The 24,520-nt window shown below is 30.1% G+C and overlaps 5 protein-coding genes and 1 pseudogene across 8 annotated transcripts; 3 read left to right on the forward strand and 3 right to left on the reverse strand.

Annotated features, from left to right (window-relative positions):
* The first annotated feature begins 1,472 nt into the window (after window positions 1–1,472).
* On the forward strand, window positions 1,473–6,440 carry LOC111680084 (lipid storage droplets surface-binding protein 1). Of its 2 annotated transcripts, none has more exons than XM_046949547.1 (7): window positions 1,473–1,657; window positions 1,752–2,047; window positions 2,099–2,321; window positions 4,415–4,602; window positions 4,688–4,878; window positions 4,948–5,125; window positions 6,164–6,440. In XM_046949547.1, the coding sequence occupies exons 1-7, from the start codon at window positions 1,654–1,656 to the stop codon at window positions 6,323–6,325; spliced, it is 1,242 nt and encodes a 413-aa protein (XP_046805503.1). In that variant the 5' UTR covers window positions 1,473–1,653; the 3' UTR covers window positions 6,326–6,440. The 2 variants fall into 2 exon arrangements, with proteins under 2 accessions (XP_046805503.1, XP_023297473.1); XM_023441705.2 differs by having other exon boundaries at window positions 1,482–1,657; window positions 2,120–2,321.
* Window positions 6,441–8,223: 1,783 nt separating this feature from the next.
* LOC111680092 lies at window positions 8,224–11,063 on the forward strand. Its single transcript, XM_023441713.2, has 6 exons — window positions 8,224–8,404; window positions 8,544–8,804; window positions 8,862–9,831; window positions 9,979–10,136; window positions 10,195–10,344; window positions 10,412–11,063. The coding sequence occupies exons 1-6, from the start codon at window positions 8,359–8,361 to the stop codon at window positions 10,699–10,701; spliced, it is 1,875 nt and encodes a 624-aa protein (XP_023297481.1). The 5' UTR covers window positions 8,224–8,358; the 3' UTR covers window positions 10,702–11,063.
* LOC111680093 (transcription factor A, mitochondrial) lies at window positions 11,051–12,515 on the reverse strand. Of its 3 annotated transcripts, XM_023441715.2 has the most exons (4): window positions 12,424–12,505; window positions 12,217–12,323; window positions 11,503–12,084; window positions 11,051–11,426 (listed from the first exon to the last, which is right to left on the reverse strand). In XM_023441715.2, exons 2-4 carry the CDS (start codon window positions 12,279–12,281, stop codon window positions 11,318–11,320), a joined length of 756 nt encoding a protein of 251 aa, XP_023297483.1. In that variant the 5' UTR covers window positions 12,282–12,323; window positions 12,424–12,505; the 3' UTR covers window positions 11,051–11,317. The 3 variants fall into 3 exon arrangements, with proteins under 3 accessions (XP_023297483.1, XP_023297482.1, XP_046804491.1); XM_023441714.2 differs by having other exon boundaries at window positions 11,503–12,323; window positions 12,424–12,515; XM_046948535.1 differs by lacking the exon at window positions 12,424–12,505 and having other exon boundaries at window positions 12,217–12,388.
* Window positions 12,516–12,718: 203 nt separating this feature from the next.
* On the forward strand, window positions 12,719–14,089 carry LOC111680095 (esterase CG5412). Its single transcript, XM_023441716.2, has 2 exons — window positions 12,719–13,244; window positions 13,559–14,089. Exons 1-2 carry the CDS (start codon window positions 12,806–12,808, stop codon window positions 13,951–13,953), a joined length of 834 nt encoding a protein of 277 aa, XP_023297484.1. The 5' UTR covers window positions 12,719–12,805; the 3' UTR covers window positions 13,954–14,089.
* A 901-nt stretch (window positions 14,090–14,990) lies between these two features.
* Window positions 14,991–19,454, reverse strand: LOC111680096 (elongin-B). Its single transcript, XM_023441717.2, has 4 exons — window positions 19,120–19,454; window positions 18,711–18,804; window positions 18,402–18,546; window positions 14,991–15,387 (listed from the first exon to the last, which is right to left on the reverse strand). The coding sequence occupies exons 1-4, from the start codon at window positions 19,120–19,122 to the stop codon at window positions 15,273–15,275; spliced, it is 357 nt and encodes a 118-aa protein (XP_023297485.1). The 5' UTR covers window positions 19,123–19,454; the 3' UTR covers window positions 14,991–15,272.
* Window positions 19,455–21,120: 1,666 nt separating this feature from the next.
* Window positions 21,121–22,321, reverse strand: LOC124419762 (annotated as a pseudogene).
* Between the last annotated feature and the right edge of the window lie 2,199 nt (window positions 22,322–24,520).

Below are 24,520 nucleotides of genomic sequence, written 5' to 3' on the forward strand. Positions count from 1 at the left end.
GTATGAGTTTAGATTATAGTTTTAAATAAGATTAATACAGTTTCATTTAAACTTTTACTATTTCTATAATTTTTTTGTATTAATCTGAATAAAAAATACACACAGTTTACTTGTCATTTTTGCATTTTAGCTATAGCCGGCATGTGGCTTATCTCTAGGAGACTCTCAAAGGTCAAGCTTTCTATTTTTTTTATTGTTTATAATTAAATATATATTATTATATGTATGTACTATATTAATCATATAATTTGATACAATACCTAATTTATAAAACATAAAGTTAATTTTATAATGGCCTTACCTGGTAATATGTTTTAACTTGTTTAATAAGACAACTTTTATAAAAACTCTAAAAACCCTACCATATACGGAATTTTTGATATACTCTGAAAATCTTGAGTTATTCCAAATTATTGTCGAACCAGAAAAGTTGATTTTTTCTTTAAGTACGACAACAATTAAAATTCATTTTTATTGAAAAACACCCGATTTTTGTATATATTAAAAAGACAAAATGCATATGCTGTTGTGAACTATTGATAACTTACAAACTACACTAGGTCACGTGGAGAGTAGGGTTTTATAAATCGACTTTCGAATAATCGAACAATCGACTTTTTGTTGAAAAAAGTCGAAAAGTCGAAGTCGACTATTTTGTTCCAAAAAAGTCGATAACTTGACTATCGTCGAAAAGTCGGAAAGAGTCGAAAAAAGTCGAAAAGTCGGAAAAAGTCAAAAAAAAGTCGGAAAAAGTCGAAAAATTCGGAAAAAGTCGAAAATAGTCGAAAAGTCGAAAATAGAAAGAAGTCGAAAAAACTCAAAAAATTGCAACAAATAGAAAAAATATAAATAAAATTTTTTATTATTAATAATAATATAATGTTAAATGGCAACATTATAAATTTACGCTTCTGGTAACTTTATAAATTTTTAACTATGGTCGGAAAAAGTGAAAAAAAGTCGAAAATAGTCGAAAAAAGTCAAAAGTCGAAAATAGTCGAAAAGTCGGAAAAAGTCGAAAAGTCGGAAAAAGTAGAAAAGTCGACTATTTATAAAACATTAAAAGTCGAAAAATCGACTTTTAATCAAATGAAAAAAGTCGAAAAGTAGACTTTTCATAAAATGCAAAAAGTCGAAATGTCGACTTTTCATAAAATGCAAAAAGTCGAAAAGTCTACTTTTCGTTTCAACTATAGAACCCTAGTGGAGAGTATATTCACTTTTTGTAATTTTGTCACATCGTGTAATTAATGCAACATTATAATGTGTGAGCACAACAACATTATCATACAAATTTCAGATAGTGGTTTCATGAAATTAAACATATTTTGAACACAAAGTATTCTACCCATCTATATACATATGTTATCATTTTTATAATTAATATATATTATTGCATAAAGCTAAAACTTGGAGCTCTTAAATGATTATTAAACCGTAAGTCGTGGAGAAACTTTGCACGAATCGAAAATAAATGATTTTAAAAAAGTACGTTTCAAAGTCAATGAGATTTAGTTTTTATATACAGCTTGAACGAGAACATTTACGAAACGGACCGCGTTAAAGCGGATTAATTTGAAAGGTGTTAAAAAAAATATATAAAATTTATAATAAATTTTTCAATAAAATCGACAAAATATAAAATAATTTAAAATGGGTTAGTAGAAAAAAAAAATGTTTTAAAATATTACGAAAATAGTATTCTCAAAATATATATATATTTAAAATTTCTATTGAAATCAAATGTAAAGCCAATACGCCAAGCACAAAATTACATCTGGAGACAATCGATCGCATTGGCAGTATACCATTAATCGAGACCAGTTTAAAACAGGTGGAAAATCTATATGCCAAAGTCAAGAATAGTAATCGTCTATTTAACTGGTATTTTGAAACTGCTGAATATACAATTTTATCAGCTTATGAATCCGTACAGCCAGCGGTAAAACTATTCGAAGCACCTTTAAAACGTCTGGACTCGGTGATGTGTAAGAGTTTAGATATATTGGAGCAACGTGCACCCTTGGTGTATTTACCACCCGAACTGGTAAGTTAAGACAATTTAGTTTTTAGGCTAATTGCATATTATGATTATTAGACTATTATTATGGGTTTAAAGATGTATTGGAATACTAAGGAATACATGACAGATCATTTGGTTAAACCGGTACTCAAACGGGCCGATTCGGTGAAACAGATTGGTAATGCGGTACTTGATAGTCCAATAACCACCTTTGCGGCCGAACGTTTAGAAGGAGCTCTAACGGCTGGTGATAAATTTGTCGATAAATATTTAGTGCCCATTGGCGATCAAACTGATGGTAAGTTAATTGCAATTATTTTAGAAATATTTCATTGTACAGTTTTGTTTATCGGTTTTGTTTTCGGTATTGAACACAATTTAAGTAGTCGAAGGTTATCATTTCCTGCTAAATATTTTCTTTTGCAAAATAAAAAAACAACGACAAAAAAGAAAACAATAAATAATGTCTTTTTTAATCTTTCAATTAAAATATTTATAAATAAATATTAAGACAAAGTCGATTATTGGTTTTCACCTCATCCATCGGTTTTGGTATAGCAAAAAAATTCAAAAGAAATAAAAAATAGACGATTGATAAGGAATAATATTGAAATTCAATTTCATATTTGAAATGTTGAGTTATGTTTAATTACTCATTACCCTACCATATTTTATAATAATCTGATATATTTCATATACAAGATAGCTATAACTCAAAAACTAACGTTATTAGCATGCGGCTTTGAATATTTTATGACATTTAACTACTTTTCAAAACAACTTGTAAATAAATCGAAAGGATTTCAAATTGAAACCAGACTTAGATAATAGGTTAAAAAATACACAAGTATTCTTAAATATTAATATATATGGTTCATATGTACACACATAATTAATGAATAATTATCTAACCTTTTGAACTAAATTGATGACAGGAATTATAATATATTGTTTCCTGATTTGTTTCACTAAAGTAAATTTAAATTATTATTAATCTATACAAAAAACAAAGTTTAAAATAAGATTTAAAATTTTGAAGATAATTTCACATATTAAAGTGAATTGAGTCATAAAAATAAACAAAGAATTGAAAGAACCGAAGGTTTATTAAAAAGAGTATTGTAGCCCCTTTACAAATACTTACATAGTAATGTCTTTTAGTATTTAAACACAAGTTCCCAGCAAAAGGTTACATGACAAAGTGGTTCGATTTAGGTGAAACATGCTTGATTTTAACATTGTGTCATTGCAGATCATGTGTTTATGGGAGAATTTCGAATAATCGAACCAATGCAAATTCGATGTTTCGAAAACGATGTTTCATTGGTTCAAGCTATTTGTTTAGTATTTAGTATTTTCTGAATATATTAAAAAAATATTTTTAAGGAACATTTTTTTATTCAAAGCATAGCTGTAAAATAATGATTAATAATCGTAATCATTATTAATTAGATTATTTTTATTAAATAGGTAAAATTAATGATTAATTAACGATTATTTTCAATTTTTTTAATTAATTGTTGATTACGATTAAAAATAATCTAAAAATAATCAGGGATTAATTGGAATTAATGAAAATAATCAAAATTAATCAAAAAATTAGTTGATTATTTTTAAGGATTAATTTTGATTATTTTCCATATATTTAGTATAATTTCCTACCAGAAAAAAGCTCTAAGAAAAATTTTATTATTTTTCCGGCAATCCGCTAAAAATTACGTATTTTTGAAACCCATTCCTAAAAGATTGCAGTAATTTTTTTCTAATATCTTGTACTGAGATCAAGATTTTCAATCTAAATAAACTTGATAAATATATTATTTTCAATAAAAAAGTCATATAATCGAATAGTGAGTAACTTGAAAAACAATTTGCCATTACACGTAATGTAAAAAGTTAGAAAATTGTACCAAATATTTTGAAATTAATCAAAAATAATCCAAATAAATCCTTGAAAATAATCAAATTAATTATTTGATTAATTCTGATTATTTTTGATTATTTTCATTAATTTTAATTAATCCTGATTATTTTTAGATTAATTTTAATCGTAATCAATTAATAATCAGAAATTTTATACCAGAAAATAAAATAATTATTACGATTATTTTTGAAAAATAATTTAATTGATTATTAATCGTAAACGAAATTTTACAGCTATGATTCAAAGATACCATTTCTCAAATGTTTGTCTCGATGTCACTCGATTAATGGAGTTTTTAGGTTTTTATAATTTTTTTCATGTTTTTTTATGTAATTTTGATTGACCCAGCTTAGAAAATATATACCTTATGGAAAATTTTATTTCGGAATACCAGAATCTTTTTTTTCCATAAAAACCAAGCCGCCCTTTTATAATTATGTGTTAATATAATTGTTTTTATATTTAAGCACCAAATGATGAAGATAACAATGTAGATGCACCGGATGAAAAAGGCGCCATCAAGGCAATTCATCACGGCCAACGTTTTTCTCGTAAGCTTAAACGTCGCTTGACCCAAAGAACTATAGCGGAAGCTAGAGCCCTTAAAAAACAAAGTAAAGAAGCCATACATGTATGCTTATATGCTGCTGAATTGGTAAATTTGTTTATATTCTACAATAATGTTAAATTAAATCCCCATTGAAATATTACGATAACTTTTCTTTTAAAAACAAATTTAGATTGCTACCGATCCAAAATTGGCCCTACAAAAAGCCAAAGAACTTTGGGCTTATTTAAGTCTTGACGAACCAGAGAATCAAGCTAGACCTGTAACATTGGAACAATTAATTGTTCTTTTAACACGGGAATCGGTCAGACGTCTGGTACATGTAGTTAATTTTGGTGCTAATGTTGCAGCCAATATACCCAAGTAAGTTTTTTATCCATTAAATAAAAAAATAAAAAAAAACATTTAAACAATTTTCTTTACACTTTCTAGAACTGTATCACATACCACAACAGAAGTTGTACATCACATTATATATTTCAATAATCGTTTGATAAACATAACCAAATTGGATAAAGTTAAAAATTTATCGAAAGAAGAAGCCGAGACATTAATAAAACGCATGGTCACCTTTTATGGCAACTTACAAAATCTATCTAATGCCTATTTGGTAAATATTAATAACAATATTATTATTAAGAAAGAGAAATGTATGAAAATAACACAGTTTGAAAAAAGTTTTTGGACCCCTGATTTAATATATAACTTTATTTGCTTTTATTAAATATTATAATTATAAATATAAATAAAACTAGAGATATATTAAAAATTTAATTTTTTTATAATTTTTGAAAACTAAATTTCCCTCACCATACTAAATCATAGCTGTAAAATTTCGATTACGATTAATAATCAATTAAATTATTTTTCAAAAATAATCATAATGATTATTTAATTTTCTGGTATAAAATTTCTGATTATTAATTGATTACGATTAAAATTAATCTAAAAATAATCAGGATTAATTAAAATTAATGAAAATAATCAAAAATAATCAGAATTAATCAAATAATTTGATTATTTTCAAGGATTAATTTTGATTATTTTTGATGAATTATATATATTTGGTACAATTCTCTTTCTTTTTACATTACGTGTAATGGAAAACTGTTTTTCAAGTTACTCACTATTCGATTATATGACTCTTTTATTGAAAATAATATATTTATTGAATTTATTTGGATTGAAAATCTTGATCTCAGTATAAGATATTAGAAAAAAATAACTGCAATCTTTTCGAAATGGGTCTCAAAAATACGTAATTTTTAGCGGATTGCCGGAAAAATAATTTTCTTTGAGCTTTTTTGGGAGTAAATTATACTATATATGAAAAATAATCAAAATTAATCCTTAAAAATAATCAACTAATTTTTGATTAATTTTGATTCTTTTTTTTTTGATTATTTTTATTAATTCCAATTAATCCCTGATTATTTTTAGATTATTTTTATTCGTAATCAACAATTAATTAAAAAAAATTGAAAATAATCGTTAATTAATCATAAATTTTACTTATTTAATACAAAATAATCTAATTAATAATGATTACGATTATTAATCATTATTTTACAGCTATGTACTAAATAAGAGTGTGTACTTTTCGTACAAAATTAAAAAAGCTAAAATTTAAATTTTCAATTTAATTCAGGAACGTTTGGCTACCTTTTTATCCGGCCGCATTGAAGCCGAAAAAGTTAGTGGAAGTCGCAGTTCTGGTGCCTCCTCTACAGCATCGTCAACAAGAAGACTTTTGGAAGAACAGGATAATAATACTCCTTCGTCTCACAATAATATAAATGGCGTCTACTGAGAAATAGAGTTTTTTATTGCAGTCGTATTTTTGTTTCTAATTATCGAATTTTATTTTTGCTTTCATATTCGTACTAACTGAAAAAAATATTTAAATAATATTTTGCTTTTAAATATTAGTTTTTTTTACTTATCACATATAACGTTTATTTTATAATATTTAAAATATATATAAATATATATTGAATAGACGTAGAGACGGCACTGCGTAGTAAAAGATTTGAAGGATTTGAGGTCGCGACTTTTGTAGCGAATGCTCTTTTTTGATTTTAATGCCTTATATTTTAAACATTTATTTTTATTTGTATTTGTTTATCTTATGTAAGAACACTGTTGTGATTTTTTTATAACTATGATGATATTAATATATATAAATAAAATACATCAAATAAAATATTTTTAAAAATATATATAAAATACAGACAGAAAATAATTATTATACATGTTAAAAAACAAATTCGAGTTACATTAACGAGTTTTTGAACTTAAGTTTGAGTTTTTTGAATTTTTTTATTTATAAGCACATAAAAACTTTTTCGAGCATAATTTTAAATTTAATTCAAATTATTCAAATATAATATAAAATTGTTATCGGATGTAGGTACTTTCTAATTTTCTAATTACTTAATTTTAATATCGATATTTTTAATTTGTTTTTAACATAAAAATCTTCTAATGATTTTTATAATTAATTTCAGAATTTAAAAAACACTGCTGAACATCAGAATTAAGGAAAAAGTCGATTTTGATTTGTTCATTAGTTTAGGCCGTTTACTTATGAAAAAGTCAAGAAGTCGAAAATTTAAAATAGTCGAACAGTCGGAAAAAGTCGAAAATAGTGGAAAAGTCGAAAAAATCAAAAGTAGTCAAAAAGTCGAAAATAGTCAAAAGTCCACGTGCAGAAACACATATTTGTAAACAAAAATAACTCACCACACCAAAAAAAATGTTTATTTTGATAAAACAGCTGTTACGGTTTGTTTTTCGTCGGGTTGTTTTCTTTATGTGCGTTGAAAAATCGACTTTTCAACTTTTTGCATTTTATGCAAAGTCAATTTTTCGACTTTTTTTCCTAAATGCAAAAAGTCGAAAAGTCAACTTTTTATTTTTCGACTTTTTGCATTTTTTCATTTAATTAAAAGTTGACTTTTAGACTTTTCTTTTAAGTATATTATAAATAGTCGACTTTTCAACTTTTTTCGACTTATCGATTTTTACGACTTTTCGACTTACTGACTTTTTTCGACTTATCGACTTTTCGACTTTTTTCGACAAAGAGTCGATTGTTCGATTATTCGCAAGTCGATTTATAGAATCCTAACCAGTATTTTACGATTGTGCAAGCCTGATGTGTAGTGTATGAGGGTGTTTCGACTTTTTTCGACAAAGTCGATTGTTCGATAATTCGAAAGTCGATTTATAGAATCCTAACCAGTATTTTACGTTTGTGCAAGCCTGTTGTGTGTGTATGAAGGTATTTCGTGTTTGCACAAATGCTTGCGTGTTGTTTTTTACTAAATTACCATTTTGAAGTTAAATTTACATCAGTATCTTTGCAAGTCCACAAAAACGTGAAAAAATCGGTGATTGTACGAGCAATGTTTGTGTAGTGTGTGTTGGAATAAATAAAGTATGTTTAGCTTGTTTAGTCTATTTGGACATTTAGTTTTCTATAAATAATTTTTTGAATTTAAGTTTTCGATAAAATGCCATTTTCTAAAACGAATTAAAAATTTGTATTATTTCTTTTTTTAATTTTAATGAAATAGGTTTTTAACAAATTTTCTTATTTTGGAAATTAATAACGCTAATTTGTAGAGCAATTTCTTTTGTTTTAATCTGGCATCTCAAAATTAACAAACAAACACTTTCCATTCCACAAGTTGGCAACTCAAGTAAGCATAGTTTTTTTTACATTGTACTTCTAGTGTTTTGTTAATTTCGTTCAAAAGTTCTTTTTAAGAAAATAATATAAAAGAAGATTTAAAAAAGTTATGTTAAAGTATTAAAACACTAGTATAGTGTTAAATTATAATGAAATTATACGAATTACTTACCCTAATGGGTATTTTTTGGACAGGTAAATATTTGCGTATTGAAAACAAGAATGACTGATGTCTTAAGCCACACCCCTGGCTTAAGACAAGCAAATAGATTGTTGATTCATTTGTGAGTTTAATTGATTGAGTCTTAATTGTTCCTCCTTAAATATTATATAGCACATGGTCAATACAATCAGTTGGAGGAACAATATTGTACTATACCTAAAATCCTGCAGGGATCATGGTTTTCTTGGGAATCTGGTTTACCCACACAAACGGTAATAGATGCCAGACAAATGAGTAAACGAGGCTACTGCATAACAATGGAAAAACATCACGGCGATGAGTATTCGTTTGTATTTGAAGAACGCGGCAAGGGTTGCTATCATTGTGTGAAAACCTTCATAAGGACCTTAAATGTTTTTGAGAAATTTGAAAGTATGTATTCGAAACAAGTTATAGGACAAACATGTTAACGATTTTGATATTTTTTAGGTCCCTGTGTTACCATACCCGATGGTTCTAAGCCCTCGGTACAAAATGTTTGCCGTGGCATAAAGGATGATCAACAATTGATAACGTTGTTTAATGAAAACTTTGTACCCATCAATTGTCGCAGTTCGTTGGAAGGTGTCTGGCATTTTACCTATCAAAATCGTTTCCGTTTTACGGGTGTCTGCAATAAGCCCGATGCCAGAATACAGTCCTGCCAAACAGCCGGTACTCAGTTCTTGATACAAAATCAAAAGTTTAATATCACTTATCAACAGTGTGAGGGTATGGAAGGCACCTTTAGTGGTTTAGTAGAATACAGTTGTTTGGGTGATTGGTTTGTGGGTAAAAATCATTACTTTGCTGTGGCCAATACGAAAGAATCTCGAAAAGATGAAAAATATCGTTGTTTCCTAAAGAATCGAGATGATGACTTGTATGTGGGTGTATCCATTACAGCCGAGTGTAATACTCTAAAAACTCCTGAAAATTCTCCTGAACGTCTAAAACTTACACCTGTCAAAGCAGAATATGTAGAACCTGGTTGTACATTACCGCAGAATTTCTCTGGTGAATGGGTTAATACAGCCAATATTGATGCCGATGTCATTATTAGTGAGACACACATCAATGAAACCTATTATCCAGATAAGGCTCGTTATAGGCGTACGATTTATGTTTGTCGAGAACGTCGTGGCAATCGTATTATGATGGCTCGCCTCACAGTCGATGGTTGTCAAAAGGATTACGTTTGTTTTGATTTTATGCCCCGACATCATAATGTTATTCGTTATCGTAAAGGTTTGGCGGTTATTAAAGACGACTTTAGTACGGTGTGCTCGTGGGTTCAATTCAAAAATGATGAAGCTTGGAAATACGATTTATTTTTGGCAAAAAATCCTGTACCGGTTAGATGTCCAGTTGCGGGCAAATTTAATTTTACACAACGTGGTGAACATCCGTTTAAAACGAGGTGAGTTAGCTAAACACGCACTTCAATATGTAATTTATTTTTTTAATACAAAAATTTTGGAAAATTATTGATGTTTCTAAAATGGGCGATGAATTTTGAATTAAGAAAAACCTTTAATAAATTCTGCATTTCAATATTTCATTTTAGAATTTTGGGTGGTGTTACTTTGAGTCCTCGTCCCGATATACGTTGCAAGCAAAATATATCCGATTTATCAGTGTGTGATACAGATCAAAAGGAAATGGCAGTCGATGAAAACTATTGTTTATCTGTAGATCACTTGGGTCGACCAGTAGATATTTACAGTAAGTAAAAAAATAAAACAACATTAACTAGAAATGTATATAAATACTTATAATTAAGGTGATCCCGATTATCGCATGAAATGTATTGGTTTCTGGAAGGAAAATTTAAAATCATACTTGATAACCTATGACGATTTGGATCCTTTGTCTAAATACAGATGTTGGGTCTATCAAAGGGCCGATTTAAACAGAGTTTTAATGTCACAAGGTAATTATTCTTAAGAAAATTCATATACATATGTGGTATTTCAATTTCCTCATCTGTGAATTTTTAGCTGTTGGAGCTTTTTGTAAACTTAATCAGGATGTGACTTCTTGGAACCATAGCGAGGGCGCTGCTGTCGCTATTGATGCCATAGAATACGAACGTGAACGCGATGATTGTCCCATGTATTTTGATGATGGTGAAAATCCATGGCGTCAATCTGATGCCTCCAATATTATTTTCGATTGGGACTTTTATAAGGCTGGTGCAAGTCGTCTCGAGACGTTAGTAAATATCGAAATTGTATTATCTTTAACATTGGGTTTCATTATCATCAAATTATTACGTTTTTATATATAACCTATAATATTAATTAGGTTGTTTTTCTAAAAGTACGATTTATAGTTACAATTTTTACCAAACAATATTTTTATAGAAATTCAAATATCTGAGAATCTCTTAGTAAAAAATGTGTCTTATTAGTTGTAAGTTTACATACAAAATTGTACAATTTTATACTTTCCGTCCATTCCAATGTATTTTTTTTATAATTATGTCATATTATTTTAAGTCTACATTCCGTCCCTAGTTGTAGAGTGGATTAAACATATCACCAATTATTACAACTATTTTATACAAATTATTAATAGTATATATACACAAATAAACTGTGTTAAATGACGATTTTTTTTAAATAAAACAAGTTTGATAATTTAAGTAGATTTTTAATGTGTTTTCTTTACCCATCGACATGAACTTCTTCTAAAGCTAAAGAAAATGAATACAATTACCAAAACTTTTATTACACTCAAAGTTGTGGCATAAAACTTAACAACAAAAATATATTTCGTATGTAGAACCAAAAGAAAAAAATCTTGAAACTCAACTTATTCTATGAAATTGTAGTGATAAACGAAAATGAAATATGTGTATGTATGGAAGAATTATTAAGAATCTTCTTTTATACTGGAACAAGTTAATGTTTCTTTGGCTTGGGCTCTGGGGGGTCAATTAGATTACCATGGCGTATGACATCAATGTGGCCTAAACGTATCATCTTTTCTTCCCATAACGAAATTTCAACTCTGCAAAAAAAAAAAAAACATTTTTAATTTCCAATATTTTTTAATAAACCCCTTGTTTAAATTTTCAACCACTTACTTGTACTTTTCCAATTCTTTACGGGATTCCATAATGTAAACATGTTTCTGTTCATCTGTTAGAGTACCCCATTTGGCGGTGGCCTTTTGATGCCACTCCCGGAAAGTTTGATTTGTTGTTTGAGGCGTTAGCATACGTTCCTTGGCTATGAAACGTAAAAAGGCCGAGGCCGGTTTTTTGGGGCGTCCCAATTCCTTAATACGTTTACGCATCATACGTCTTTCTTTAGCATCAATTAGTTCCTGTTTCAGTTCTTTCAATTGTGAACGCTGTTCATCGGTGATTTTGGCATCGTATTTTGTACGTGCTTCCACATATTTCTGTTGTTCTTTTTTATATTCCTCTTGCAGGCGCTGCTTTAATGAGCTGTCGGCGGTTACCCATTCTTTTGAGACTTTCCTTACTATATCAACAATAGAGAGATTTGGATTCGCTGCCTGTATTTTAGGTCTTTGCTCTTTCATAAAACGAAAGTAGGGTGTTAATGGTTTTTTGGGTTTAGGAGGTAGACCGGCTTTTTCTTCCAAAGTTTTAGCCACATGCGAGGGACTACTTAAACTAAGGTTGGCCACAGCAGCAGGTCTGTCAGATGGTTGGTCCCCAGTTAACGCAGTTGTAGTTGGAAATGTGGAAGTTGTTGATGTTAGAGAAGTAGATATGTTGGGTTTTATATTAGTTTCTAATTTGTTAACTGGTTTAATTCGTACAACTTGCCTGCATTTGTTAATCAAAGAACCCAAAAAGGATCCTTTGTTTAGAAGCGAAACGGTTAATAACATTTCTTAAAGCGTAATAAAATGTTCTTTATGTTGTATAAAAAACTAAACAAATGAAATAGAAAAATAGATAAATGCAATATTAGGAAATGAATTAAAAAAAGAAAATGTTAGCAAGAAACAAAAAATTTACAATAAACTTTACATAAGAAAACGCGGAACCGGCTGAGATGAGTAAATGTCAGAAGAGAAAAAAAACAATTTTATACAGAGTGGTATGTTCAGTGAAAGAATACAACATATAGATAAATTAACAAAAAGTCGTATAAACAAGTGGAAACAATTAATTAATAATTTAATTAATAAAAAGGATATAAATGTTTTATTGGTATATAACAAAGTATATACTTTGGTATATAATATCTATATTATTTATTAAACATACTCTTTGTTTGTTTTTATTAACAGACACATACACTGAATATACTCTCCAATTACTAACAGCTGTTTTCTCAACCTAACCTCATTCAAACAAATTATTGTATTGGCAAAAAGTTATTTTGTTCCTACTTTCGATTCATTCCACTATGACCAATAACGAGGCTAATACATCATCAGCATCCTCATCATCGAGCAAACAAAAAACCCAACTGGAAATAAAAGACAAAGTGCGTGTTTTATGTCTTCATGGCTATCGGCAAAACGCCGATAGCTTCAAAAACAAGTTGGGCTCATTTCGTAAACATGTCAATAAATATGCAGAATTTGTGTTTATAGATGCTCCCCATAAAGCTAAGCCCTTAGAAGAAGGCGGTGAAATTCAGCCTGATCAATTGAGTTGGTGGTTTAATAAGGATGACGGTTCATTTAAGGGAACGAATAAGAATGGACCAGCATTTGGTTTTCAAGAAAGTTTAAAACTGGTAGAAGAAACTTGGAAGACTCAGGGACCATTTCAGGGTCTATTGGGTTTCTCGCAAGGAGCCTGTTTTGTAGGCTTAATATGCGGATTGGCGAAAAAGAAATGTAAGTATAAAGTAATACATTTTCAAAAAAAAGTGTAGGAATTTCGTAATTTTGGTCATATATAAGTTAAATGATTGTGAACTAAGTTAGAAGTTCATAGAAGGTAGTTAGACTTTCTGCATCACAATCACCCAATATGTGTGTAAGTTTCCACAAATCGATGAGTATTTAAAAAAGGCAAATGTCGGTACTACTTAATAAGGTAGAAATTTGCAACCGCTTCTGGCCTATAACCTAAGTTATAAAATGTATTTAAATTACTATATACAGTTGTATATGTATCAAATCATTAACATTGTTTTCTTCTTTTCCAGTAACATCTATACGCCCGGAATTTGCTATACTCTCCTCTGGCTTCCTATCCGGCAGTTTAGTTCACAAAAGTGCTTACGAAGAATTCATTACAATTCCCACCCTACACACCTATGGTTTATCCGATGAAATTATACCCAAAGAAATGAGTAAAGATTTGGCTTATCATTTTAAAAATATCGAAATTTTAGAACACAATGGCGGTCATTATTTCCCCGCAACATCACAGCAAAAACAAACCTATATTAACTTCTTTCAAGATCGTTTACAGGAATATCTAGAAAATTTAGAATTACAACAAACCTCGAATGCAACCTTTGTAGAGGAGCAACAGGAAGAGGAAGTGGGGGAGGGAGAAGTACAAACAATATCCGACGACTCAGAGGACAGTGCATAAAGACAACGTAATAAATCATTTATAAGTTTATAAAAATTAATTTTATTATTTTTTTGTAGTATTTTTATTTTTTTTTTAATTTTCAATTAATAAAATCAAACCGAAACATAATTATAATTTAAATTAAATAGAGAAAAATAATAAAAATTAAAAAAAAGAAAATAATATTTTTAAAATTAATATTTATGTGTTGTAATTATTATTATTATTTGTATTATTAATAATGCCTTTATAGAGAAAATTAAGGATATTTTTTCACTTTGCTTTCTTTAACTTGTATTATTTTGTTTAAATAATTATAAACTAAAGATCGTAATATGTTTTTGTTGTTTTATTATATTTTTTTTCGTTTCGTTAATTCTAATGATTTCTTACAAATTGGTTTTCTTTTTTTAACGAGTTTTTAACAAGGCTTTTATATAATTATTAATTTTTAAATCTTTATTAAGAGTTATTTAAAAAAATCTTAATAATTTAAATTAAAAACAAAAAATGTATAAAAAAATAAGGAAAATTAAACAATATTTTCAGATGTTATAGAACTTGTAGATTTTATTTATGTAAATAATTTTATTTGCGTTCTTCTATTAAGCTTAGAATTTTTATATTTGTTTTCGAAATTTTTTTTAAATTTATTTTTTTTTTTTTATTTGTTGAAATTTAGTTTTACCAGAAAAATAGCAAAAAATTTAACAGTATAAAAGTTAAACCATAAGAAGGAACAAAAAAAGGAAAATAAACTTAAAAATCAAAAACATTGAGCCCCCCCTTTAAATATTTTTTAAATAAATTTTCTTAAAAAAAAACTAAACTCACTTTAAAGAGAGTTTTCTTTTGCATGTTTCTCTTTAAAAACAACAGCAGTTATTCTTAACATTTGCTACAACACTTTGATGCTTAAAAAAAATTTAATTAAATTTGTTAGTTTTGGATTTGTGTCTAAAACAATTTGCTTTATATGAAATGCGGTTCCATTAAGCATTGTCTGGTCTATTCGTTTGTTTATCAATCGATATCTTAAATAATGTGTATTTGTGTTTTTTTTCTGTTTAGGTTTATTTATTATTTTTGTTTTATATTTTAGCAATTACCTGTATTTGCATTCGACTTAAATATTTGTTTTATGTTATTTTGTAGTGTTATTTAAATAAAAAAAATAGAAAGAAAGTGTAATGTTAAATGATTGATTGAAATTTTGTTGGTTGTAAGAAAGAAAGTGTTGTTTAAAATTTTGTTGCTTTGCATTTTGCTATTATTGTTGTAGTTGTTCTTATTCTTTTGCTGTGTAGTAATAGTAGTGTCTCTCAATTGACTGTCGTCTATGCCACTTGTTCTTTACCATTTGCTGCCTCTTGATTCTTCATGACTTCGGGTAAATCGGGTGGTGATGAATATGATGTAATTTCGAGTGCTTCTATATCGCCGCTTTCCTTTCTGTAAAACAAACAAAATATACATACATATATTATAAAATCAGATTATTGACTCAAAGTTTTATCGTATTATCGATTAATATTTATATAGTGCAAAGTTCTTCCTTAATTGTTATTGGAATTTTACGGTTATTACTGTTTTCTTTTGGTGTTTTTACACCCTGTAAAAAGTCCATTTTTACAACCGTTCTAGCTGACGAGCGGCCATTGATAGATTTTTTTTGAAAAACAAAAAGATTTTTTGAGGTGAGACTAATATAACTTCAGATCTGTTAATTTTTCTATTAAATTGCAATGTGTAGTTTTATAAACTACGGTTATTGCTATTCAAAACGTCATCGACAGATATTACATATATTTTAGCGTTCCCACGACAATTGGATCTCCGCTCCGGAACGACCTGATTCTCAATCGGTCAAAGATTGTCAACACAGCAACAGCTGTATCAACCGGAAGTTTTTTCCCCAGGGAAGAACATCCAGTTACAGCCAAGCTGTTACAACAACAACAACAATATATATTTTAGTGGCATCCGGTAGGTGAGTGGTTAGTGTCCTAGTCTGGTAGATCGGAGGTGGTGGATTCGATTCCCGCCTGTGACACTGGTAAGGAGCGCACAACAGGTCCTATAGAGGACTAGGTGTATTTCTTCGTATTTGATTGACATACTCCTTTCAAACTAACTAACTATATATTTTAGAATTAGGGGATTCACACGGTCGTCATAAAGTCATATATCATAAAATAATAACACGAAAAAATATGAAATTTATTTGAAAATTTTTTATGACATACAACGCTACAATGGTACGACATCGATTGTGAATTGGACAATTAATAAAATCATGTAATTAATTTGGAAATTTTGCACAAATTTATGTCATGTTTATATACATATTACATATGTTCAATTGTGGCAACTTCAAAATACTATCACCCGCTCGATAAAGAATTTTTACCTTTCGACTTTACACTGTTTAGTTTTGACAAAACTATAAACTATCATAAAACTTTAGTATTTTATGACAATACGACTTTATAGTACACCGTGTGAATACCCTAAGTGTGAAAATAAATAAATATTGTTGCAATGTTTTGAAACTTTGTATTCGTAAGTTTTGGAAGTCAGCCATACATATTTATGCATATGTATGCATACATTTTAAGAATAACTTCCTAACAAACAGTAAGCTAAATACAGAAAAAGATAATATTAATTTCATTTTAATATTAAATGCATTTTATTAAACAACTTAACCTTAACATTAAACAAAATGCATGAATAAAATTATGAAGAAACCACAAAAAAAAATTATTAGACTTTCAACCAGACTATCAACATTCAACGTGTTACTCAGCGATTCGAATTAAAGATAAGAAATCAGAACGTTTGGGAGAAAGACTTTGAATTGAAATTATTTAAAAAAAATAAACTTTTCGTTTTTTGTTTAAACAAATAAACTTTATCAGTAATGGCAGTAGCCAGACAAGGAACTTTATTTTTTTTGTATGTTTAAAACATAAAGTATTTGATTAATAATTATTTTAAACAAGATTATCTATCTTATGAGTTCATCTATCTTTAATCTTTAACACTTAAATTATTGAGTGAAATTAAAGCATTTAGTATTAAAGTTTTTTTTGAGTTAATATTAGTTATGACAGAGGTGCTATGGTACTTGATAAGTTTGTTATTTTTAAATTTTGTTAAAATATGTGTCACAGACTAAAAAAATAGTTTTAGTTAGGTTTTAGTAATAGATTTTTAATGTTAAAAAAATTTAGTATTATGGAAAATATTTAATAAAATTTACATATATCTATTTGGATATATTTTTGATAACTTCCTTCCATTACATGTTTTACTCTACACTGAAAATAATCCATGCTCAACTTTACGAAAAAAATTTCGTAACTTCTATTTTCGTAATATTTACAAAAATTTCGTGTATAATAGGAAATATTATTTAATAAAACCCTTTTCTATTTTTACGAAAGTACGAAAACTTTTCGTAATATTTTTCTTAAATTTTAGCGAAATTAAACATAATGATATTAATTATATTATGATTAAATAAAACTACAACATTTTTATAAATTTTAAGAAAAAGTATAATATTATTCTCGAATTATTTTCATAAAAAAAAATTTAAAATTCGTTTGGAGAATAATTTTGAACTAAAATTAGAAAAATTAATTTAAAATGAACAAAAATGTTTGAATAAATTAATATTTCGTAAAATTTACCATATTTATTCAAAATTCCCTTTTTTCAATTTATGTAAATAAATTTTTTCAAGAATATTTTGCATTATACTAAAATATTTCGTACAATTTCGTATATATTACGAAAGATTTTCGTGGTGCGAAACAACGAACGATTCGTACAATGTACGACATTTTTTGTATATATTAGGCATGCATTTTTTTCAGTGTAAGACTTCTATGGAAATTTTTATTATTAAAAATTATTGCTTTAAAGAGAATTTAATACAATTTCTTTAGAGAAAATTTCAGCTGTTAAAGCACATTTATTCAAGATATTTAGATTAACTTTGATAAATTTTCATTTATCGATTAATTTCAAAAACAATTTCAATATACAAATATAACGAAATCGCCAGATTCAATGGATTTGCTTTGGACAATAAACGTTCAAATATGATTGAAATAAAATTGATAATGTTAGAAAATACCAAGAGCCAATGTGCCCTTTCAGAATAACTTAACAAGTACCATGCCTAAAGAATAAGTCAAGTGATAAAAAGGGTTTATTTACAAAATAAACTCCACTGTTCTATTTATTCATTTAAAGTTAGAATACACGCTAAGGAAATTACTGTCTAACCAAACTAATAATTTGTTGATTGCCAAGCGATAATATATTTTTCATGGACTTAATCAAATTAAATAAACGTTGATATATGTACATTATTGAAAATAACAACTTTGTTTTTACATAATTTCTAACACATAGATATTTGAGTAAATAGTTTTTATTAAATTAAAACTCACCTTAAAGCCAAACCTAATTGAGCAGGTGCTTGCGCCTTTGCTGTTGACATTGTGATGCCATAATCTTGCAAAGTATTGTCATCTTCCATAATATCATTATCTTGATTGTATAAACGTTGATCCGCAGGTTTGACTTTTAAAATGCCTAAAAATAGAATTGACGTTTTGTTTTTGTTTTTTTTCTTTCTTTGTACAAATTTCATTTTAAACATTTTTAGGTGAAAATTTGTCTTATATGCAATACATATATGTACATATGTATGTATGTATGTATGTACGTATATCATATACATTTATAGATTTACATACCTTCCAGCATACGCTTTAATTCGGCCACTGAAGTATTTTCTTTGGCATCCGTAAAGATGGTTGTTTTGTGTCTTCTGATCATCAAGAATACATCCTGTAATAAATAAAAGAAATTAACTCAATGTCAACTACTACTGATTTATAATAAATTATTTAAGTAATTTTATAATTTTGGTCAAAGTTCACTTTAGACAGCCAGCATTAAAATTGAAAAATTGAAAAGGGGGAATATAAAAAGCGGTATAACTTTTTTAATGTGAAATTTCATAAACGATTCTCATTGTTGTACCATAGTTGAGATGACAATAATTGGTTTATTTGTAAAGTCAATTATTATTAAACACTATGATTTTGTTAAAATTATGAATCCTTTTTTCTTATTTTTTTCGATTATTTTTACTAAACTTACCATGTTGCTTGTGTGTTGATCTTTTTTCTTTTCTTGATGACAACGATGACGACCTTGCCTGTTTTTACTTCACTTCCCTTTTTCGTTCTTTCGAGCAAAAGATTCACTAGAGTTTTTCAGCTGAAGTAGTTTCTCCTTTTGCTCCAAGTCCTTTCTTTCTATTGCTTGTGCACACTTTTTAATTAAACTATTAATTTTTTTCTTTTAAATTTGATTTTGTTGTTGTATAAAAATATATAAGCAAAAACTTTTTCTTATGGCCTATTCTTTTTCTTCTCTTTTATGTAGTTTTTTTTTCATTTGCTATTTTCCCTTTGCAGCGCCGCAATTCTGTTAAATGCCGAAAATGACAAAATGCTAATTGACAATTTCATTGTATGGTATGTTCAGTGTCTACATTTCAAGTGAAATGTCAAATTTGGTAAGGTGTGCAAAGTAACAGGGTGTCACAAAACCTAATTAATATCGATAAAAAGGTACCGTTATATTAAATTGGAATAGGGAATCAAAACAAACGAGAGTAAACCATGCTTAAAAATAATGGCGTTGTTTGTTGTTCATACAAGTTGTGTTGTTCGTAATTAAATTGATAAATATAGTGATTAAAAGTGCATTATTTTTATTTAAGTGATAAATTTTTAGTGTTACTGTTATAAAATTAAAGTTGTATGAGTAAAATCTGAAATAACAGATAATGGTAAGTTATATTTGTAATTTTAGAATTATTCATGATGATTAACATTTTACTTCAATTACAGTTCTAACATCAAGGTAAGTTTCATTTCCACGATTTTATTGAATTGTTCCAAGAATTGTACGGTTGCTAGTAGGAGCTTTTGTATAATGTAATATTGAATGGAGTTATGGTCAGCAAAGACGAAAGTCTCGCGTATTTGTACACTGTATATCCATTGCGTGTACCTGAACTCATTTTAAATCAACTTGTTACAAAAATATCAATTCAAAAGGTTGAGTTTCATTATTTCGCTAGAGATTTCAACACATTGCAAATCGGAAGAATATGTAGGCGCCTTAGACTCTTTAGAAATGTAAAAATTAAAAAATTCAATAAATTTCAATTCCGTAGTCGATTTAGCAGCATCTAAATTGAAAGATATGTAAGTTTCTTGAAATGCAGAATAAGGGAAAAGCATTAAATTAAAATTGCTTTATTATACCATTATTATCTTTTCGGAAACGTAATCGAAATGCACAGTAAGTGTTAACACAATTTTTTAGGTTGTATCAAAAAAGGAAGTTGCTGATGTTGTTCCATTTAAGTTTTTCAAGCTGTTTGAAAAGCTGCATTCAATTAAGTGAATTTCATACAACTGTGTGAAGAATTTCTCCGAGATCTAAATCGAAACAAATACAAACCAATAATAAACAATATTTTTTATTCTATTTAAAACTTTCTTTACAATCAATACTCAACTTTATCTTTATTGAAAATGTTCATTATTCATGCCATTGTTTTTCTTTTCACACTTCGTAGGACGTTCTCTAGTTAAAATTCTTTGTTCTTGTTTTTGTTGTAACAGCTAAAACTATACAATAATCTAGTTGAGGGGTTCTACATCAATGTCCAGGCCTGAAAATTGGGCTACTTCGACTGTATGCGTCCATAAATCCATTGGACAGAGTGAAGTAGGGTTGGCTGAGCAGGAGAATATGTGATGGGTATCATGAGCACCCAGACCACATGCAGGACATTCGTTGGGGACGGCACGGTCTATACGTGACCAGTAGGCATTAAGCCTGTTGCTCCACCCCGATCTTAGTTGTGCCAGAACTACTCTTGTTTTCCGCGGCAGGTTTTCTTCCGTGTCTGCTATGGGCGACCTCCAAGTACGACATTCATGCGGAATTTATGGCGTCTCTATGAATGTCGTTCAAAGTTGCCGAATACGAGGACTGATCCAGTGGATGCCGCACATATCTGCATATGTGTTCCTCGTATATACGAAGATCCTTCCTGACATGCCTCGGGGGAGTATCCAATTATGTGATATACAAATTTGGATGACTTCTCCGATGACATCCCAGGAGGAACTGTTTGGTCAACTTGACATTGTGTTCCTTGACTGGAAGGACCTTCGTTTCCTCGTGCAGGTGATGTTCCGAGGTAATTTGCAAGCAGCCCATTACAGTCCTTAGGGCGACATTTTGGCAGCTTTGGATGTTTCTCCACTGGGTATCACTGAGCGAAGGAGACCATACTGGAGCAGCATAGTTAACCACTGACCGACCAATCGTTTTATATGTATCCAACAAGCTTTCTTTATCCATACCCCAAGTGCTGCCGGCTAGCGCTTTGAGGACCTTGTTTCTATTTCGCAATTTGTGCGTGATTGCAGTGGCATGAGCTGAGGAAGTAAAGAGGCTATCAAATGTGACCCCACAATTTTTGGGTGCACGGTCGGAATTTGGACTCCATCGACCACGATGCCAAGGTTTAGGTTTACTTCCTTCGTCCAGGTGGTAAAAAGTGTTGTTGACGACTTCGCTGGTGAAAATTGCAGGTTACGCGCAGTGAAGAACTGATGTATTTCGTGGAGATAACCATTCACCAGAACGCATAATTCATCAACGCTGTGGCCCATCGCCATGATTGTACAGTCATCACTTCCACGCCTTGTGGAGGTATGGGGAGCTTAGAGAGGTAGAAGTTAAACAAAAGTGGCGATAGTACTCCACCTTGAGGTAGGCCTTGTTTTTTTACGGGGTTTGGAGCGTCTGTCTCTAAACTCCACGAACGACTGACGGCCACTCAGTTAATTTACGATCCATCTCTTCGTGTTGTTGGGCATTGTGGATTGCAGGATATCCTCAAAGAGTGTGGCGTGACTGACAGTATCGAAGGCCTTCGACAGGTCAAGATCCACTAGGACCATCTTTTCACAGAGCCTCTGGTGATTTAAGCCTTGTGAGATCTGAGTGGCAATGGCGGTTAATGCTGTGGTGGTGCTGTGCATTTTACGGAAGCCATGCTGGTGACGAGCTGCTGTTAGGTGGCTGGGCAGCTGGGGGAGGAGAAGCGTCTCAAGAGTCTTCGCGACTGGTGATAGGAAGGAAATTGGCCTGTATGATTGTTCCTCTGTCGCGTCTTTCCCAGGTTTTAAAAATGGGAATAACTCTACCCTTTTACCAGGCTTCGGGTATTACGAGGCTGCTTGCTGACTTGTTGAAAACCATAGTCAGGTACTAAACTCCCCGCTCGCCGAGGTGTTTTAACATCAGCATGGATATTCCGTCTGGGCCAATCGCCTTAGATGGTTTGGTGTTGTTGATGACGTCTGCAACTTCAGCTGGGGTGAAGGGTTGTGGTATGTCCGTGACTGGAAGGTTGTGAAGTTTGCGAACAACACTTTGTTTCGCCTTGTCTCTCTCAGGGTGCTCAATGAACTGGCGACAAGAAGCGCGCAAGCACCCTTCAGGGTCGGAAATGGGGATGTCTGCAAACTTAATAGCGACCCTGTCATCCTTCTTCGTCGGGTTAAAAAGAGTTCGAACTGTAGAAGTGCGGCCGCACTATGGATATACGACCAGCAGCTATAAAGCGAGCAGCTGCTGAGATGACAGTTTCACGGAACTTCCTCTCTGAAGGGTGTACGTTGGAGGGAAAATTTAGATCACTGATCTGCTTTCTTTTGGTTTACGTATTGACGGTTCAGAGACGATAAAATCGTTAGGTCGATCCAGACAAACGATTATGGGTAAGTGGTCTGATCCCAGAGAAACAACGTCTCACCAAGTTGCGTAGTTGATCAAACCAGCACTCGCTATGGTGATGTCGGGCGAGCTAGCGCAAGTACCCACAATCCGCGTGGGGGTATCATCATTCAAGGTGCAAAAGGTGGATTCGTCAATCTGTTCCGCCAGCAACGCACCTCTCTGGTCTTCCCCTAAAGAAGAGTGCCAGAGCTGATGGTGGGCGTTGAAGTCCCCTAGGACAAGACCCATATCGCCGTCTAACAAAGTCCTGATGTCGGGACGGTAGCCTGTTGGACAGCTGGCTACTGGCGGAATATAGACATTATAGAGCTTTGGAGTTAGAATTGAGAGAAAGAGCTATATACTGCACGGTGTTGCGAATGATGAAAGCAATGCCTCCACCGTTACTTCTGGTGCGGTCTTTTCTGAGAATGTTGTATCCGTTACAACTTAGCAGACTGGAATTGTTCGTCAGTTTAGTCTCCTGGACCGCAGCGTCCACGATGTTGTTGTGCTGCATATATAGGGTTATCACTGAAATTTTGTTTTGGAGGCCATTGCCTCCAAATATAAATTAGAAATATTTAAATTTTTTTTCTATTAATTAATGAATAAATTAATTTTTAAAAAATTTTACTCGAATTTTTAAAAAATTTTACTCGAATTTTTAAAAAATTTTACTCGAAATTTTTTTATATTTTTTTAAATATTTTGCAAAATTATTATATCCATATGTTTGTTTGAATTGTTTCATTCATTATATTTTAAGTTTAAAATTGAAATTTAACATTTAATAAAAAATATTAATTAATTTAAATAAAAATTAATTAAATTATGAATTGTAAAACTATTCATACGACCATCATAAATTTCTGTACTAATTCAAAAATATTGAAAATTATAGAATTTTTCGAAAAAAAAAATATATATACATTTGAGTAATTCCATTCCAACAATAACCCTAAATAGGTTCTGTTGACTATTTTGCTTTTAAAGTTTACTTTTTGGCTGTGGAACTCTCCTTGACCTTTACCGTTAAGGCTTGGTCCGCAGAGGTTGCCAAAGGAGGGTCAGAGCACTTAAACTGAGCCAGTAGGGCTTTTGCCTAATATAAGATGATTTTTCGTCCGCAGTCCGACCAAATCGGGGACGCAGGGTTCACTGTTTATTTCGCAACATCCAAGGTTTGGGTTTCAACTACTGGGTTTTCGCGGTTTGTTTGTTCATGTGATTTCCTCTGGTGAGCGCCTAAGAGATTGGACGAGCCACGCAGGGACGGCATCCTAGGGCTATTTTAAGTAATACAACTGATGCGTACCCTGGCAACAAATTTTTATAAAATTATTTACATTAAATAATCATTTTGTAAAGTTACATATAAGAAAATTTTTATTAGTGATCACTTTGATTTTCTAATCTTCTTTTTTTATTTTAGATTATTTAGATTCCTACTAATTTCCAAAGTTTGTGCAAAAATTATATGTTAAAATGAACTTAATGCTTTACGGTATAAATACAATTACACATAGTCCAATTCTGTTAAATCTATCCATCGATCTTAACGTATACATAATATTTTGAAAAAAATACTCTCAACTCATATAACTCATACGACTTGCAACAAATAAATCTTTTTATCTTTTTTAGTTTCTTCGAGTTTAATTCTTTGCTATTTTTGTTTTATATA

This window comes from Lucilia cuprina, chromosome 4, assembly GCF_022045245.1.
Source record: "Lucilia cuprina isolate Lc7/37 chromosome 4, ASM2204524v1, whole genome shotgun sequence".
Taxonomy (NCBI): domain Eukaryota; kingdom Metazoa; phylum Arthropoda; class Insecta; order Diptera; family Calliphoridae; genus Lucilia; species Lucilia cuprina.